Below are 14,980 nucleotides of genomic sequence, written 5' to 3' on the forward strand. Positions count from 1 at the left end.
CTGGCCCTATAGGCTTGAAAACTGCTGCTTTTTATTGAGAAATGTTGCAATTATGTAAATGAGTAATTCACTTTAGTTTCGTTCTGAAGACTGTTAAACACAGGCTTTTGATCGTAGTGACCTATGTTCTGAGGGAATAAGACAAATTATTTAATCCCTCGAATCTGACAATAGTGATGCCGAGCAAAATGGAGAGCAAGAGATGAACGTTGGCCACTTCTTCGTAGTAACCACGAAAGTGATGTTAGCTTAGATGATACCTTGGTACCTGAACTTAACATAGGCTTAGAAGATTCTGACAATAGTGAGTGAAGAAAATCCACAAAAAACAGCTCAGCCAGATCATCCCATTAGAAGAGATGAGCGGCGTGAGTGGAGAGGCAATGACATAAGTTTTGATGAGTTTTCTTATGAAAACAAAAGTGGAACTTGTCCACCACAAGATTATGATGGATATTATGAAATGGCTTATTTTAGCTTATTATTTTTAAGATTATCTTTTAGAACAAATTGTCATTGAATGTAACCAAAGATTTTCAAAAGACAAAATAAAAAATTAAGACCTATTCCAAAAAATTCAGTGAGCAGTCTTGGAAAGATATCAGAGTTTTAAAGCATTCCTAGGAGTAATCTTAAATATATCTAAATAAATATATCTTTTATATTTGCTAAACAAGTATAGAGAGTATTACTGTCCTGGATATAAAGTTAGTATCAATGGAAGCAAAGTAGGCTTAAAGGAAAGATAATTTTTAAAGTATATAACAAGGACAAGCCCCAAAAGTAGGGAATCAAAAGTGTTGGTCCTTACTGATTCTGCAAATGGTTACATTTGCGCTCTTCAACTTTAGTGGGGGAATCTACAACTAACCTTCTTGTCAATAAGCCTGATTTGCTGATAATGACAACAGTCACTCTAACATTGTTAGAAAGCCTCAAAAATTTGTGTGGAAGGATTTCACGTGTTTTGTGATAGGTGTTATTCTAGTGTTGAACTTGCCACAGAGATAATTAAACAAAAAGGGGCATCTAGCAGAAGCTATTGTTAGGAACAGGAAGGGTTTACCTGTAGAAGTACAGGAGAATAAAATTGTAAAAGAAGCCACCACTGCTTACAGAAAAGATGATAGGATTAGTATCTTACAGTGGAAAGAGAAAAGGGAAGTTGTTATGATGAGTAGTCTCTAAGTGACTCGAACAGTTACAAACAGAGTTGAACATTTTCTTTTGGTTGTTGGAAGTGGGTGTTGTCAATGCCTTTATATTATACAACAGCAACAGGCCTCCTGGGATGAGAGGAGTACGCCAGCTGCAGTAGAGAAAAAGATTTATAAAAAAATATTTTCGTAAGAACAAAAAATCCGAGAAAAAGAGGGAGACCTGTTAGTTTTAATGAAGATGAAAGGCTTAATGTAAAACTTTGTATTCCTTAACAGTATCCAAATTTTTAATTTTTTTTTAAATGAGCAAAACTTACAACTTTTAACTATTTTCAAAATAGAATAGGGTTATTACAGACAGTAAAAAATTAATTGTAGATACAGCACACTTATTTGTTGTAAAATTGTATATGAAGAGTATGACAAACCAAGAAATTAGTTTTCTTTATTTCTTAAAATGCCATATGGTTGCTTTGGATTAGTGCTTATTAATTATTCTTGGGGCGTTGAGCGATACTACCAAACTGCTGCCGTCAGACAAAACCGGTTTATCATTTATTGATAATCAAAGAAAGGTCACATGGTACACAGCACATCTCTAAACTACTGAAACATACTTTCCACACACTCTAACGGACTAACTCAGAAGTACCATCACAAAAACAAGCAAACAATATTTTTTTACATATACACATTTATGGCACTTAACCCATTGAGGAAGGAATTAACCTAGCCTCTCTAGGACTGAATTTTTTAATTGATTTTGGAAAAAATTTATGCATGTACTAAAATATTAATAGAATGAGTTTGATTACAGACAAATTAGTCAATTTTGCAAGACATTTTAGTCTATTTGGTTGCTTTACAATAGTGTTTGTTGCTTTCTTCAAATAATTTTTATTTAATTTTTTTATTATACATTTAAAATTTTTTAGTAAGAAAAACAAAAAAATCAAAAGCAACTGTAAATGTTCTAATACTGTACTTTTTTGTTTATCTGTTTCAATAATTGTTTATTCTAAACAGCACTATGTTTTTTACATGGAAAACCAGTTGTTATGGGATTACTTAATTATAAAGCATAATAACAAAACAATCAAAACTCACTTACATTTTTTAACTTTTTGATGATTTTATGACAAGCTCCTGAATTAGTTGTCTGTGAGATGAGATATAACTGTTTGTTACATTCAATTGTTATTATTAAAATGATAATTAAAACAAACTATTTAAATTATATACAATGATCATTTATTTGCTTTTTATAATTCACTTTTGTGACAGTCTTTGAGTATCTTTGATATCTTAATATCACTGTCCAAGTATCTGTCTACTTCTGTAGTATGCAAATTGTCTTGTTCAATGAGGTAGCTGAAGAACTAAAAACTCATTCAACAACTATAAACGACTAAACATTGAGAACACGATACATAGAATGTAAGCAGAACATTGAAGTGACAAGTGACGAAAATTGAGCATATGGCAAAATTTAAACAATAACAAAACAAGCTATTAGTGTGCAAACATAACAAATTGAAACTGAATGACTGCCCATAAGGATGCAGGAGAGTAAAAAACCGTGATCTATTGGAAAAACAAACAAATATGTAATCTTTAGTGTCTAGAAAGAGTACGAGTACTGCTCGGGCAAGTTCCCCAATGGGTTAAAGCATCATCAGCCCTTACCCTTATATGTTAATACTTATGTAATTGTGCAAAGTGTGATTTTTAATTAAATGTTTGTTACAGATTAGCAAAGAAAAAGAGCGAGATAAATACAAGAATGAGAGCTCTTATAGGAACTATCGAGATCGCCATAAGAATAAAGCACCAGTAAGTTAATAAAAGAGTAGGTTTAAAGAATTTGGTTTTGTTTTGAAATTCTTATATAAAATAGCTGTATATTTGAATTATATTGCAATTGGGCTTCTTATGACCCTGTTGCCAACTATTTTCTATGATAATTAAATATGTAACTAATATACAGGGTGTATATTATGTCTGGGAAACACCCAAATATATCCTTTAATAATTTAATATAAATTTGAAACCTCTTACAGATCGTGATAGAGATTGGGCTTCTACTTTTTGGAACAATGTTTTGTTATGTCACACCAACGGGGGACGTCCTGGCCGAGGGTATCGTAGAATATTCTTAATGGAAGAACCAATATACCTTGTGATACATAATTTTAAAGGTAATAGCTTACTGAATTGAATGCCACAAAACCGCATCTCAAAGGAATTTTATTCTAATCAGAAAATAGTGCATTTTTAGTATTGAAAATTTACTGATGTTCAACAATGTAATTTTAACATGGTTCATGCCACAGAAAATGTGTTACACTAATTTTTTTAGCATTTATTAATGTTCAATTAAAATAAAATAAACAATTTATTTTTAAGCTGGTTTCTTTAGTACAAATTTACCAGTTTTTATTACAATGAATAAAACTTATGAGTCACTTTCTCTGATTACTTATGAATCTGTACTTGGTGTTTTCCAGTCAGCAGGAAGGTTTAAAAGAGACCAAAGGTCACTAGCCTATGAGAAACATTATTTGTGTTATTAATCATTGGTCTACAGGTTTCAGTTTGTTGAGCATGGAGCTTTCACTAGACAGGTCTAAGCTTGGGAATTACAATGGGACAAAGGTCATATCATTCCTGTCGAGTTAATCAGTGTCTCTGAAGCATTGCTGTCATGTCAACAAGTTATCTAATTACAGTAGTTCAGTTTTTATTTGGCATTTTAATGGAATTGTCCTGAAAGAGAACGAATTACTCTGTTGATGATGCGAGGATATGGCGATCGTCAAAGATCTTATCGGGAAGTTTGTAATTTGTTTAATTGACACTTTCCCAGAAAGGAATCCCATAAGTGTTTCAACAATATCAAAAACTATTGAGCGTTTTTGAAATGACAGGGAGTGTACGTAAATCGGCCAAAGTCGACCACGGTAGGATACAATCTGCAACAGATGAAGAAAAGGAACATGCACTAGATGTTTTGCAAACATTTATTGAAGACCCACATACATCGCTCAGAAAAGCTGCACAGCAACATGATATGCACCTATGTCTGTGAGTAAGATTTTGAAATTAATAAATACAAACCATTAAAGTTCATTTAGTCCAACAGTTAAGTGAGGATGGATTACGACAGAAGAGTTGAGTTTTGTGAACTTGTGATGCGGCAAATGTGATGACAATAGAGATTTTCTGACCAACATACTATTTTCCTGATGAGGCAAACTTTTTTTCCTAAATGGCAATGTTTTAACAGGCACAATTGCGGTTACTGGGGCTAGTGAAAACCCACATTGGATTACTGAGTCCCATTCACAGCAACCACAATAAACTGAACGTATGGTTTGTGGAATTTTAGGTAACAAAATTGTTGGACCCTTTTTCATCAATGGAAATTTAAATGCCGAACTTTTACTACAATATGCTCCAAAATGAAATAATCCCAGCTATTCAAATTGCATCATGGAGAATACTTTGATAATGTATGGTTTCAGCAGGATGGTGCTCCACCCCATTATGGGAGGACAGGTAAGAGAGTATTTTGGATTTATAGGTTTCCTCATAAATGGATTGGCGAAGAGGAGAAATCGAATGGCCTCCAAGATCTCCGGATTTGTCACCCAATCGATTATTTCCTATGGGGTCATTTAAAATCCAATGTTTATAGAAGAAAGCCTCATAATTTGGATAGAAGACCTAAGAAAACAGGATTATAGAGGAGATTGCTTTGATAACTGAAGAAATGTTAGGCAACTCTGTCGAATCATTTTACACAAGATTGGGCTCATTGTCAAAAACCGTAGAAGGAACACAGTTCGAACAATTGCTTTGACACCAAATGCAGGTAAAAACGTTTGTTGTAAGTGACTTTTCTAACAGCATTACATTATTTTTTATTTTGTAATAAGAAATCAATAACATAAGTATTTCCATAATTGTACTGTAATAAAAACTGGCAAATTTGTGCTAATAGAACCAGCTTAAAATGAAATTTTTGTATTATTTAATTGAACATGTAAAAAAATGCTAAAAAATTAGTGTAACACATTTTGTGGCAAGAACCATGTTAAAATTACATTGTTGAAACATCCAGTAAATTTTCATTACTAAAAATGCTCTATTTTCTGATAGAATAATTCCCTTGAGATGCGGTTTTTGTGGCATTCAATTCAGTAAAGCTATTACCTTTAAAATTATGTATCACAAGGTATAGGCTTCCATTAAGAATATTCACGATACCTCGGCAGGACGTCCCCCGTTGGTGTGACAATAACAAAACATTGTTCCAAAAAAGTAGATGCCCAATCCTCTATCACGATTGTAAGAGGTTTCAAATTTATATTTAAATTTATTAAAGGATATATTTGGGTGTTTCCAGACATAATATACACCCTGTATATATATATATATATATTTATATATATATATAAACATTGAATGACACAGCTGACTGCAAAATTCAGTTCAGACGGAGAGGGAAGACGGAGGGAGAGAGATGGATAGGGGGAGGGAGGGGGAGAGAGTATATATATATATATATATATATATATATATATATATATATATATATATATAAATAAAACCAATAATTAAAGTTTTACATTTCTTTAATTAAATAGTACAATTTAAACGATTTTGTAATGTTTTATGTAATGTTCATTAAGTTTATGCCCCTTTCAAATTTAATTTTCTTAACGTATTTAATTACATATTTCTTACAGAATTCAACTACAAAACTACAAGTTATTTTATTTTAAGAATGCATTCTTAATTTATTGTTGCTTTTGTAGGATAAACTAAAAGAAAAATTAGAAGTGAAAGAAAAAGAACTGAGAGAAAAATTGGTCAAGAAGTTCAAGAGCAACGAACAAAATGGTGAGTAAAGATTGTTGTAAAATGTCCTACTCAATCAGTGTAGATTATGTTCAATAATGTATTTCCAAAGATATCATGTTCTTTAGTTTAGTAATACAGTAAAACCCCACTATAAAGTCCCTCACGTATATTTTTCCTGCTTTCGTTTCATCAAAAATAGCCTGCTTAGTGCAAAAGTCCCACATTTAAAGTTTTCTACTTGTACAGTGTGTATTTCAGTACATTTGGATTGCTTATAATGATTTTTGGTCTCAGCCAATCACGGTTTTTTTGTTGGGTTTATTGAATACTAGGGTTGCTGTAGCAGCATACTTATATTTGTATATTTTATAGAGGAATTAATACAACTACATTAAATTAGGGAAACAAAATTAACAATGATAAAATTGTATGATCGCCACCTGGCAACTGAATTTGCACATAAAAGCAACAGACACAAGTGGCAATATACAAATATAAATATAGAAAATACGAAATTCAAGTTTTTACTACCAAACTAAAAACTATAATTATTCGTTAGTTTTGCTTTATGTCTATGCTTCTTTTATACACAAAGTTTGACAATAACATGTTTTAGCTATTGGTAATTTATGTTCAGCTGATCAGCTGTTTGTGAATAAATGCTACAACTCGTGGAGAGAAAAGATTATAACAGGGTTTTACTACACAGAGAATGGTCACATAATGCAAGTTGTACAAGATTTTCTACTTGGTTTTCAATGTGACCTACAGCAATTGTTCAACTCGGGGAAATGTGGTCTTGGAGGATTGTCCACATTTTTGGTAGTTGATATACACTATTATTGTTTAATGTGATAATGCTTATTTTAACCATTTAAGTGCAATTCCAAATTAATTACAACAAGTAAGTAAGTGTGGAATTTTCCAAAGTTATACAATTTGTCACCAGAGCAGCTCAAAGTGCAGGAATCTCAATTTCTAAAACTTAGTTGCTTTTGTTTTGGATATGAATATAAAAGCGTGTTATCTCATTTTATTAATTTAATGATCATCTAAAAATTAAGAAATATTAAAGAAATTTCAATTTTAATGACCCAAAACTTATTTTATATTCTTATTTGTTTTCAACAAGAGCACTTACACTCAGGATTCGCTTTTTGAGGAATTGAAATGCACCCAATTATAGGGCTCTGTCCACAAGATTCCAAAGTTCTAAAATTAAATTTTGTTAGGTTGTTATTCTTAATCCACTAACTAACTTAATATCAGCTGATTGGTTATAACGATTGAATGCAATCCTACCACCTTCTCTGTGTTGGTAGATCGGGAATCTAGATGGATTCAAACAAATTTGAAACAAAATTGAAGTATTTCTACACACCAAATAATAAATGAAAACAAAACACGGTTATCGAAACTCTTAAAACACACGGTGAGCATTCTGTGTTGATAACACTATGAAAACTCACCATGTGGTTTGGTTGAAGTTTCATAATTAGTCACTAGAGTGCTAGTAATTAAACAGCGCTACTGTGAAGTGGTTTTAGTTTAACCCATTCGTGACTGAATAAATTACTATAATTTTTGGACTACAGAACTGGATATTTTCCATGCTTTCGTGTAAGAACAGGTGCACTTTGCATAACACTTACTGTATAACATGCTATGAATATTATAAATTTATTCTAGTCATTCCTTGTTATTGTATGAACACAAAATGTTAATTCTTTAAAATATAAATATATTTACACTATTTACAAAATTTTATTATACTTCTTTACAAGTTGGATTGGGTGTGAAACACCTCAAAACATGTTTCCAGATGAAGTGGAACATGACACTTTTTACATTGGTACACTGTTTCACTTCTTTTCCCCTGTGAGGCACAAACTTGACATTTTCTTGAGGGCCTGGCTTTGGTGGTTGGAGGTATCTTTTCAATAAAATGCCCCAAAAACTTTCCTTGAAGGCGCAGTGGTGATTCTTCACAAGCGGGAGGTCTACCAAAGGGTTACCTGAGCCCAACAGGTTTCGTCACAGAAATGATTGAACACATCTGATTCAGTGCAGTTTTCTCTTAACTGCCTCCAAATGATAGGATTTATTCCATGATTGCCGGTTAAAACGCGTTGTACTAACAGTATTTGGTCCAACACTTCACGCAAAATCACAAAGCCTAGCCGGTGGGTTATCGTCACTTTCATTATCACTGCTGTCAACGTTTGTACCATCAGACATTTCATTATTTTCATGTATCATGTCATCTTGTTTACTGTCACTTTCCTCATCACCACTTTCATCTAAAACATTAGCAACGTAAGCCGCAAAATCTTCCAAATTTACGAACAGATCATTCCGGTTGCGAGATGCCATCTTGACTGTTTACAAACGAAAGAAAGCTGTTTTGCCAAGATGATTTGAGGCAATATCAGATGATTTTCAGCAACGAAGAAAAAGAAAAACATAGACTACAATATTGAGAACAAAATATGCAGCAAATGTGAATGCCTCTGCGATCTATCGGCCAAATATTCAACTACGTCGATGTCGTGTCTAGCGGACGGGCACGGCCCGTCCTTAGGCTTTGGGCCGCGCGAAGTGAAGGACGGAAACTGCCCGTCCAATGTCTTGAATGGGTTAAGAAGACATTGCTCAGTTTGCAGCTGCTGTGAGGCATCAATTGACCTGACTTACCAGCAAGACTGTTACAGCTAAAAGTAATACATATGTTGTAATTAAGAATTATATTTTTTCTTCACCTTTCACCAGACATTATGTGACAATAATACAGTTTTTATATTTTGATTGTTTTAGACCAAGCCAGGGGCAGTCGAGGTGTGTTGGACCGCAAACTTGACCATGAGAAGCAACCTTTAGACTCCGAACATCAAGCCTTTGATGAAAACTACGATGGTAAAATCTTACTTACACTTGGATTTCCTTCTTTGGCCAAAATTATCACTAAATCAGTTACTAGAAATTTTAAACCCTTAGTTAAAGACCACCACACAAAAAGTAACCCAATGATACACCTCCATTCTACTTAACAGCTTCAATGTTTAATGCTAATAATATGAAACATTGTACACCTTAATGGCTAACATAGGATTATTGATTACTCTTCAAAAAATACGCCAATATTTCTAAAATCTCAAGAGATGTCCATGCGTCAAATTTGGTTAAAATCGGTTTCATAATTTTCGGTATGTTACATAATATAGTTTGCCAGTGGAGGCTGTCTTCTGGATGGACTTGATATCAGTCAATCAAAATATTTTTTATTATAATGTACAATGTACAGGGTAGTGTCACACAATTATTATATATACAGTATAAAATATAATTGTGTTAATATTCAACACAATTTTAAAATACTACTACTACTACTGTTTCACATCATATAGATATGGACCATAATAAAAGGGAACAAGATAATTTTCTGATAAGAAAGTACTTCTCATTATTTTATTAACAATAATGTGCCATACTGATTAATGGAAAACTATCCAATGTATAGTAGATAGATTGTTCAGGAGCCATGCCTTGGCCGGCTCAGTCTCCTGACCTTTCTCCTCCAGATTTTTACATTTGGAAAATGATTAACTGGGAAGTTTATTCAGCCGCTGTAAACTCTGATAAAGAACTAAAAACAAAATTGAATTAACTGTTAAATAAAATTACATGGTGAACCTTTATAAGAAACAGAGCCAGAAATTTGGAATTGATCTGTGGATTAAGTATTTATGGGTGTTATTTCGTGTAATTAGTTTTTGTGTTTATCCTTTGTATCGTTCAGTGTACATGATTTTTAGAAGATGTACCACATACTAACTAAGCAATAGTTTCCTAAAGCTTTCTTTGCTAAGATACACTAATGGTAATTTAAATAATTTAAAGGTGTGATTAACTGCAGCATGGTCTATCAGTTGCTCATAGTACATTTTTTTTTAGAATCGTACTGGACATCACCAAACCTTCTTTATTTACCCATCTATTTACCAGACATATTTTTAACAATTTTATACTGATTTAATTGAAGACTGAAGTGGTTAGAAGTACATTTTATAATTGAAGGGGTAAGTGGATAAAGGTGTTAAGTAACATTTTTGTAAATTTTGGGATTATTGAGAGGATAAAAGTAATAAGTGATGCTCTATCTGGCACACTGGTTTTTATTCCTCTATGTAGAGTAACAGCTGAGATTTTTTTCATTCAGTAGGGTGTAAGTACAATAAAAACAAATTTCTATATGGATGAAGGTGGTTAGTGCACTTAACCCCTTTATCCACCAGGAGTGATACAGTTTTATAACACATAACACCTTTATCCATAGGATATCTGTTAAATTTCCCATTCTGTCACCTGCGTTCATAATGTTTACAATGTAGATTTAAAACTATTTTCTGTGGAAGTTCTTTTTCATAAGAAAAGGTTGTAACCATTGTAAAAGTAAAAGCTATGGAGTCCAGAGGAAAACTGATGGTAATCTTTGTAATTAAAATTGTAGGTATAAATTTAATACCAACTTTTCTTTAGTACAAAGGGAAGAAATTATGTCTAGTTATTACAAACTTGATGAAAATTCTAAAAATGTTTTACTTTTTAAAAGCATTGTACCTTCTACTGTACACAGGGTGAAGGCAAGTGCTACAAAACATAGGTCTTCCTCTTGCAAATTTTATATTACATGCAATGGGAAGTCTGTTAGGGTTAGTGAAAAGGGTTTATGCTCTTTGTTCCGAGTTGGAATAAAAAGGTTGATTTAATGATTAAAAAAGTCAACAGTGGAGCAAGTTCACCTCCTCTTGATAGAAGAGGCCATCATGGAAATAGGCCTCACAAGTTGAAACTAGAAGTGAACAATAAAATAATGGAACACATCCAGTCTTTCCCTGCTGAATCATCTCACTATTCCCGCAATGTAAATCCACATAAAAAATACTTGTCTCCGCAATTAAGTTTGTCCAAAATGTACGAATTGTACTTATTGCAATGTGATATTGAAGAAATACCACAATATTTTAAAGTAAAGCTATGTAACTATTGTAATATTTTTGAAAATGAATTTAATCTCAGCTTTGGACATCCTAAAAGTGACACTTGTAGCACATGTGATGCAGGTAATAGCAATATTGAACATGAAGAAAACTACAAATTTTCTTTTGAAATGCAAAAGTTGGACAGAGAGGAAGCTCGTGCAAACAAACATGTTTGCTATATTACACTTGACTTACAGCAGACAATGCCACTCCCCAGACTAACTACGTCAAAAGCGTTCTATCTTAGACAAATGTGGTTTTATAACCTAGGTGTCCATATAATCACTGACAGTACAGAAAAAGCGACTTTTTTTACATGGACTGAATATCTTGCGGGACGAGGTAGCTCTGAAATAGGCAGCTGCCTGTTGTCTCTTACTGAACTTGATTTCCTTGTCCAAAGCAAAAATCATTTTGTTATTTGGTCTGATTCCTGCGCTGGACAAAATAAAAATTTCTTGATTGTTTTGATGTATTAGTATCTAATACTGAAAGGAGTATTTAAGACAATAGACCATAAATTCCCTGAGGTGTGACACAGTTATCTTGACTCCGACAGAAATTTTGGAAAAATAGAAAAAATGTTGAGAAAAGAAGAAAATATCTATCTACCTGAGCAATACCGAGATATAATCGCCAGAGCTAGGAAAAAGAATACTGTTGTTGATATGACTGCACATTTCCGAAATTTTGAAAAATTTGAAAATAGTCTAGGACTCTACAAGAGGAAAACAGATTTACTTAAAGGAAAATGTACGTTTACGAGATGGAATAAAATAGATTAGAGTCGAAGAGTTTGGATGTTACTATTTTATAGAATCTTACGATCCTAAAATGCCCTTCAGAAAAGTTAACTTGCTGAGGCATGACAACCTGATAATATAACAGTACCTCGCTATGTCAATCCAAGAGGTAGCCTAACAGAAAATAAAATAAATAATCTTCAAGAGCAAATGTTGTTTGTCAAAGAACAGTTTCGATGGTTCTATGAACAAGTTTTCATACAGCAAGGAGAAAACGTAAGGAAGAAGACAAAGCCTTCTACAAGAAAAAAATTAAGTGATATAGGGAAAAGCTGTACCCTAATGAAAGCTACCTTAAACTGATAACGGTTAATTTACCTTTTTTACCTGGAACAATATGGTTTTATTTGTGTGAAATAGTTTTGTCTTTTAACTACTGTATAATACTAATAAACACTTGTTTTTGGAATATGTCTTTTATCATTATAACCACTCTACATTTCCAAAAATAAGACTAAATGTGTATATTCTCAATCACTTATTACCTTTATCCATTTACATAAAACCTAATTTTTAATGGATTAAAAGAGTTAAGTGCATTAAAAGGTAAATAATAAGATTATGACAACTTTGACCGATATTTAATGTTTATGGCTTAAATTTGTGTTAACTACTAGTTTCAGTACAAAAAAATTGTTAACATAACTCAAAAGGCAAAAAACCTCCAGATAAAAAACTTTAAGCTCAATTATCTCAGAAGTGTAAAAATGTTACTTAACACCTTTATCCACTTACCCCTTCAATTATTACAATAAAGAGTATTTTATAGCGTATGTGTCATGCTACACATGACATTTTTTCCTACACAGTTATTTCTAGTATGCGGCATGAGTCACCGGTGACTCGGACATGCCCAGTTGTAGTTGTATTCCTTGTGCTGATTTCAGCTGCTTTCCCTGTTTCCTACATTATTATATCAGTTTCCAATGTATAGTTGGTAAATGTCTTATTTTGGAGCTTTGTTCAATAATTTAATATTGGTCTAGTTGAATATAAATAGTGTGCAGCTGATCCATGTGACTAGTGACAGTTAAAAAATAATCACACTAAACATGGTGGACGCTCCCTAGCAGAACATTAGCTATATGGTAGTTCTGTCAATTTAAACTAGAGCACTCTAGCGCTGACCTTCATTAATCAGATGCCAAAGTCCGCCATCGACATGTGACCAGTGCACCATATCGCACTAAAATAATGCATCTTTATGTCAGCAGACTCAGTATCAAGTAAGATTATCAAATTTTACACAACACAGTGAACTTGTTAAGTTCAAATATCCTAAGACAAGGGATATATCATAAACACTGCAGTAAAAATAAAACTGTATATTGGTTACTTCTCGGGCATTAAACCTAGCTTTCAAGTGTATAGGACTGTATTAAGATCGCATTCACCTTCTTTAACATTTCACACTTATACCCATATTTCATAAAAATATTGTATTAAACATTAAAATGAAGAAAAGTAATTTCTGTAGGCCATGCTACCAGTTGATGATGACTCGACACGAGTAGATGGTAGGGTTGCAGTGTTTAGTGATAAAGGACTACAATTCTTCAGGAGCCACTGTTGTCTAGATTAAATATAGTGATCAATTAAAGACAATAAACCTCTATATTTGTCCTTATTTCAGAAAACAGAGGTTGGCAGCGTGGAGGTCAAAGGGGTGGAAGAGGCTGGTTTCCTCGTAGAGGAAGGAGAAATGGCAATGGACCATTCAGGCATCATTCATTTCCTCCACTTCCTTTCAACAGGGGCTTCTATGCGCATAGAGGTTATTCTCGCTGGTCAAAGTTCACACCTAGAGGTAGAGGAGGAATGGATCACACTTTCATTCCACCACCTTTTGTCGATCCATACTACTTTGAATCCACCTTAAATGACCAGTACTACAAATACTTCCACAAGATCACAATGGGTGATAACAAGTCCTCCTCCCGGTCTCGATCCCGATCAAGATCTTATTCCAGATCGTATTCGAGGTCATACACGAGGAGCAGAACAAAATCGAGGTCAAGAAGCCGATCCAGACATCGTCGATCACGTTCGCGCGCAGTCGAAGTAAACGACAGTCCAGGAGCAGGTCGAGGTCACAGCGCAGAAGTAGATCTCGGAGAGGACACAGATCTCGCTCTTCCAGACATTCAAGTAGGAGTGAAAAAAAAGAAAATAAGGCAGAAGAAAGAGTTATTGAGGAAACAGCAGGTGCAGATAAAGGTGAGGAGAAAGCACCTTCTGTGCACACATGGTCACGATCTCCTTCCAGGTCAAGGTCTCTGTCATGGGAGAAACGGAAAGATGAGCCATCTTCATCCACAAAACCTCACCACAAACACAAGAAAGAGAAGAAGAAAAAGGAGAAAAAAGAGAGGAAGAAGAAGAAAAAGAAAGATGTTGAATGATTTGTATTTTTCTAGTCACTGTTCATGGGTGTATAATGTTAATATACTCCTTTGTGTAATCTATTGTACTGTAAACATAGCTCGGTTGGGCATCAAATATATTAAAATAGGAATTCTTACAGAGTATAAATGAGGTACCGTTCATTCAAGTACCATTTTTTATGTCACCAACAATTTTAAGAATTTTATATTTTGTACACTTTTAGTTCTTAATATTTTATGTATATAATTATAGGAAAATGACATACTTAAAAATTTTCACTACAAATAGTATTTTAGGATAGATTTTTTATTTAAAAAAACTAGGGGTAGATATGAAATTTGGCTTTATTACACCCATAAAATGTGTTAAATGTGTTAAACCAGTTATTACTACAATCATCTTCAAAGAAATAAACTTATCATTCCAATGTTTCTCTTTGTTTGATCTAAAACTCTTTCCATTAAAATGACATAGTATGTGATTGTATAGAAATAATATATTTATTTGATTTATAACAATAAACATTTTTACATGAATATAGTTCTCAATTCCATCCCAATAGTTTTAGAACCTGCATTTGTTTGTTGTTCAAGTGATTTAATTGTAGCAATTTAAGCAGTGCTTCAAACAAACTGCAGAGGTGGAGGCTTGGGAATTACTAGTAATGAAGAGATTAGTTCTACAAGCTAAAAATGGGGCTTATTTGTTCTGAGTTCTGGTTTAAACT

The 14,980-nt window shown here is 33.2% G+C and overlaps 1 protein-coding gene across 1 annotated transcript in view; it reads left to right on the forward strand.

The window, feature by feature from the left end:
* Positions 1 to 14,396, forward strand: part of LOC124365832 (A-kinase anchor protein 17A) — a 31,714-nt gene extending 17,318 nt beyond the window's left edge. Inside the window, 5 exon segments of the mRNA XM_046821883.1 lie at positions 2,910 to 2,993; positions 5,981 to 6,065; positions 8,841 to 8,939; positions 13,502 to 13,917; positions 13,920 to 14,396. Coding sequence (XP_046677839.1) covers positions 2,910 to 2,993; positions 5,981 to 6,065; positions 8,841 to 8,939; positions 13,502 to 13,917; positions 13,920 to 14,270 — 1,035 coding nt within the window. The 3' untranslated portion in view covers positions 14,271 to 14,396.
* The last annotated feature ends 584 nt before the right edge of the window (positions 14,397 to 14,980 follow it).

This window comes from Homalodisca vitripennis, chromosome 7 (genome assembly GCF_021130785.1).
Source record: "Homalodisca vitripennis isolate AUS2020 chromosome 7, UT_GWSS_2.1, whole genome shotgun sequence".
Lineage (NCBI taxonomy): Eukaryota > Metazoa > Arthropoda > Insecta > Hemiptera > Cicadellidae > Homalodisca > Homalodisca vitripennis.